Below are 3,424 nucleotides of genomic sequence, written 5' to 3' on the forward strand. Positions count from 1 at the left end.
CATGAATCGCTCATCGTCTATTGCAGCGGGTTGTAAGGAGCATTTGTGTTGAGTAGGCCATACAGTTATTTATTATGGCTATTAGAAGTCTTTAACAGCTTCTTCCAGTAAGGCTATAAAATCAGCATAAAATCATGACTCTACATCTGGGTTTCTTCACATCACCTAAAGAATATAATTTCAGACCAATTACGTATAACTATTACAGTGTGTGTGTGTGCGCATGCATCCCTTTGGTGTCAGCTTACCTGATCAACTTATGGTTGGTATCGACATGTAGGAGTGAAAGAGGAGCTGGAACACTGTAGGTTCTTCGCACAACACACCCAAGGCTGGTCATTCTCTCAAGTATTCCAAGACTATCAACACGGTGCATTGACTCCCACACTCTAGTCCACTGAACTCTATGGTCTAAAGCCTTGAGACGTCCCTTTACCATCCTGTGACCTGTGAAGGTAAAGTGAAAAAGATTGTCTTTAAAGAATATTGTTATCATTAGAGGGAAAATGAGGGATAAACTGATATTGTGTGAATTGAGTTGTGAAACAATTTAGGCCTCTGACCATTTCTCAGGGATACAAACTGTGACAACCATTGTACTGAAGAAGCTAAATGTCACTTTAAAAGTTACTGCTATGGCTTAGCGTCTGTGTTTCATGCCAAGGACAAAAGTATGTTATACTTCACAGAAAATCTTTACAAAACTGGTTGAAGAAGGAAGGAACTACCCAAATTTGGAGAGTCTTCCTTGATTGCTGAGACCAAGCTGTCAAGCTCGTCGTCAGTCATTTTACTGTAGCTTTCCCTTATTGAGAGGCCCCATTGTTGCATCCTACGGCGGACTGTTTTGCATGATATGCCAAGCAGTTTGGATATACAGGGGACTGACAGGTCCATTTCAATCAAGTTCTGGAGGTGGTCTTTGGAAACAACCAGCTTTGGACGCCCCCTTTCTCCAACAGTCCTGTCAACCACAACTGTTGTCCTTCTCCCGTCTACTTCAGTGGTGATGCGGGTGACCAGCTGGAGAAGACCTTCAAGTACCTAAAATGTTGTATCGGTGATGTAATTGAACACAGCTGTCTTGAAATATCAAGCCACATGGAAAAAAGACAATTTAACCTACCTCCTGTGGGAAATGTATGTGAGCTGAGAGTGAACAGATTAGAGTCATTTCACTCATGCAGATGAACTCCAGATAGTCTAGGTTTAAGGGCTGTCGCTGAGAGGCCTGCTCCAATCTAGACTGCAGTCGGTTGAGAACATGCCTTCCCACCATCACCTGACAAAGAGGTCAGAAAATGTGCTTTTATATAAAAGTACTGACATCAGGCTTTGTTGGAAAATGTGTGGAATACAGATAAACAGTTAAAGATGCTAGCAGATGCTAAAAAATACAGAAACTACAGCAACTTAACCTAAACAAGCGTTAGGTTTAAAATTCAGAATGATTTGTAATACAAATGCACAAGTGGCTAAGTGAAGTGAAATCACAACCCCAAGTCGCAGCTTGAGGTGGTAGGATATCAACAGAGAAATAAAGCAACCTGCTTTCCTGTACAGCATAGAGATAAGTTGGTTGTGCTGCACAGCTGATACTGATATTGTTGACAGAAATAACTAAACTGTATGATAACCCACCTGAGACTCAGCAGAAGTGCCTGGGTGATCCATGGTTGAGGGAAGCACAGATACAATGGCATTTTCATTGTTCTAGTGAAGCAAACAATCACTTAATTATTGGATATTGTTATAATACTAGTCTCAACTAGGTTTAATATTAGGAGGCAAGATAATGTTCAGTCAGATAGCAAAGAGAGCAGAGCTACCCCAAGGATGCCTAGCAACAAATTTACCAACAGAAAACAACTTTGTCAGTAATATCAGGTATTTAACCATTTAATTAGAAATATTGGTTGCTGTTGGCCTACTCCAAAATGTTTAACAGCGAACTACATATAATTTACATTTTATGGTCACAAAACTAGCTGGGTCTATGCCCATTATGTCATTAAAAGAATACTAGGAAGTAGGACCGCAGAAACAAATAGTAAAGTGCAGAGGATTAGCCCAGGATTGTACCGGTGACTTTATGTATCAGAGGTCTGTCTCAACTCTCCTTTTCTCCATAAAAGAGAGACAGAGTGGAGAAAACGGGGGAGAGTGAGGAATAATATGTAGGCTATTTGAATATGCAATAGGAACAAACAAATAACAGACGATGCTAATCAAACTAGTATAAAATATTAGACTGTTAAGATGCCCCAAGGGGAGGTGCCGAGGGGAAGTCAACGATGGCGAACCACTAATGAAACGATGCGAGTGTGATATTTCGCTGCGACTTGAATTCATAGATCAGATCACAGCAATCAGTGGTGGACAGTTCGCAGCAGGCAGCTAAATGAAATCAAGCTGCAGTTGAATTTGGAGCAGAATCAAGATGGAAGAGGATATCATTTTAGCGGTGTCCCAGTTCTATATAATACTTCCCGTGCAAATTATAAGCTCCAAAGATAGATAACTTTCTTCTCTGTATCCATCTTAAGTATGTATCACTATCATTGTTTCACCTACATGTAGGCCTATCCATAATTACAACTAGTAATTAACGTTTTTGTAAAGCCACAATATATCAGACAGGCGGCCGTTGAACATAAATAAACCCAAATACAATGTACGATTGGAAACTGAACCTTCTCGACCTTCAACTAACTAACGTTTGCATTACTTTCTTTAACATTAACGTTACTCATTCAAACGGCACAACAACAACAAACGTTAATTTAGCCAACAGACTGTAGCTAGCTAAGACAATAGCAAAGACCACATCAACTAGCTAGCGTTAAATATACAATTTAAGTAACTCCGGGATGCACGCACAGCTGTCTTGATATATTTAGTTAATTACGATGTAACGTTAGTTAATTAAAACTGTAGTGGCATGTTCCGTGGTAGCATGTAATTAACCCACCTGTGTCCCAGAAGAGTTCGCCTCGGGCTCCTCCATGTTGACTCCCGCAAGCACGCTCCAAGTGGCGCAGGTCAGCAAAACGAACGCGTTAGAACCTTGTGTCCTATGATTGGATGGTCAGTGGGCTACGTGCTGATTGGCTAACATACTCAGGCGTAAAAACAGGGTAAAAATTCGTACTCGTAAATAGCAGCTTGTAGCTTGTAACTTCAGGTTCGCACACACAGATAGGAAATTTGTGTGTCCGTATCTCAGACTTTGTGAAACCTCACTGTTGTAAATATCCTTGCACAAAATATTTCTACACCTGCAAAACTTTTTTACACGGGCAAATTATATCTGCAAAAACTTTTCAAACACGCACAAAATATTTCTACAGCTGCAAAATGTTTTTACACGAGCAAATTATATCTGTGTGCACAAAACTTTTTTACACATGCACAAAATCTTTTC

At 40.2% G+C, this 3,424-nt stretch overlaps 1 protein-coding gene across 1 annotated transcript; it reads right to left on the minus strand.

Annotated features, from left to right (window-relative positions):
* Window positions 1–248: 248 nt before the first annotated feature.
* Window positions 249–1,475, minus strand: LOC104941455 (uncharacterized; the record flags this gene model as incomplete). The annotated part of the gene is made up of 3 exons (XM_010766556.1): window positions 1,127–1,475; window positions 729–1,044; window positions 249–447 (listed from the first exon to the last, which is right to left on the minus strand). Coding segments are annotated over exons 1-3 (668 nt in total), but the record flags the coding sequence as incomplete, so codon positions are not given.
* Between the last annotated feature and the right edge of the window lie 1,949 nt (window positions 1,476–3,424).

The sequence above is a fragment of the Notothenia coriiceps genome, unplaced genomic scaffold (genome assembly GCF_000735185.1).
Source record: "Notothenia coriiceps isolate Sejong01 unplaced genomic scaffold, NC01 NC01_scaffold00003375, whole genome shotgun sequence".
NCBI lineage: Eukaryota > Metazoa > Chordata > Actinopteri > Perciformes > Nototheniidae > Notothenia > Notothenia coriiceps.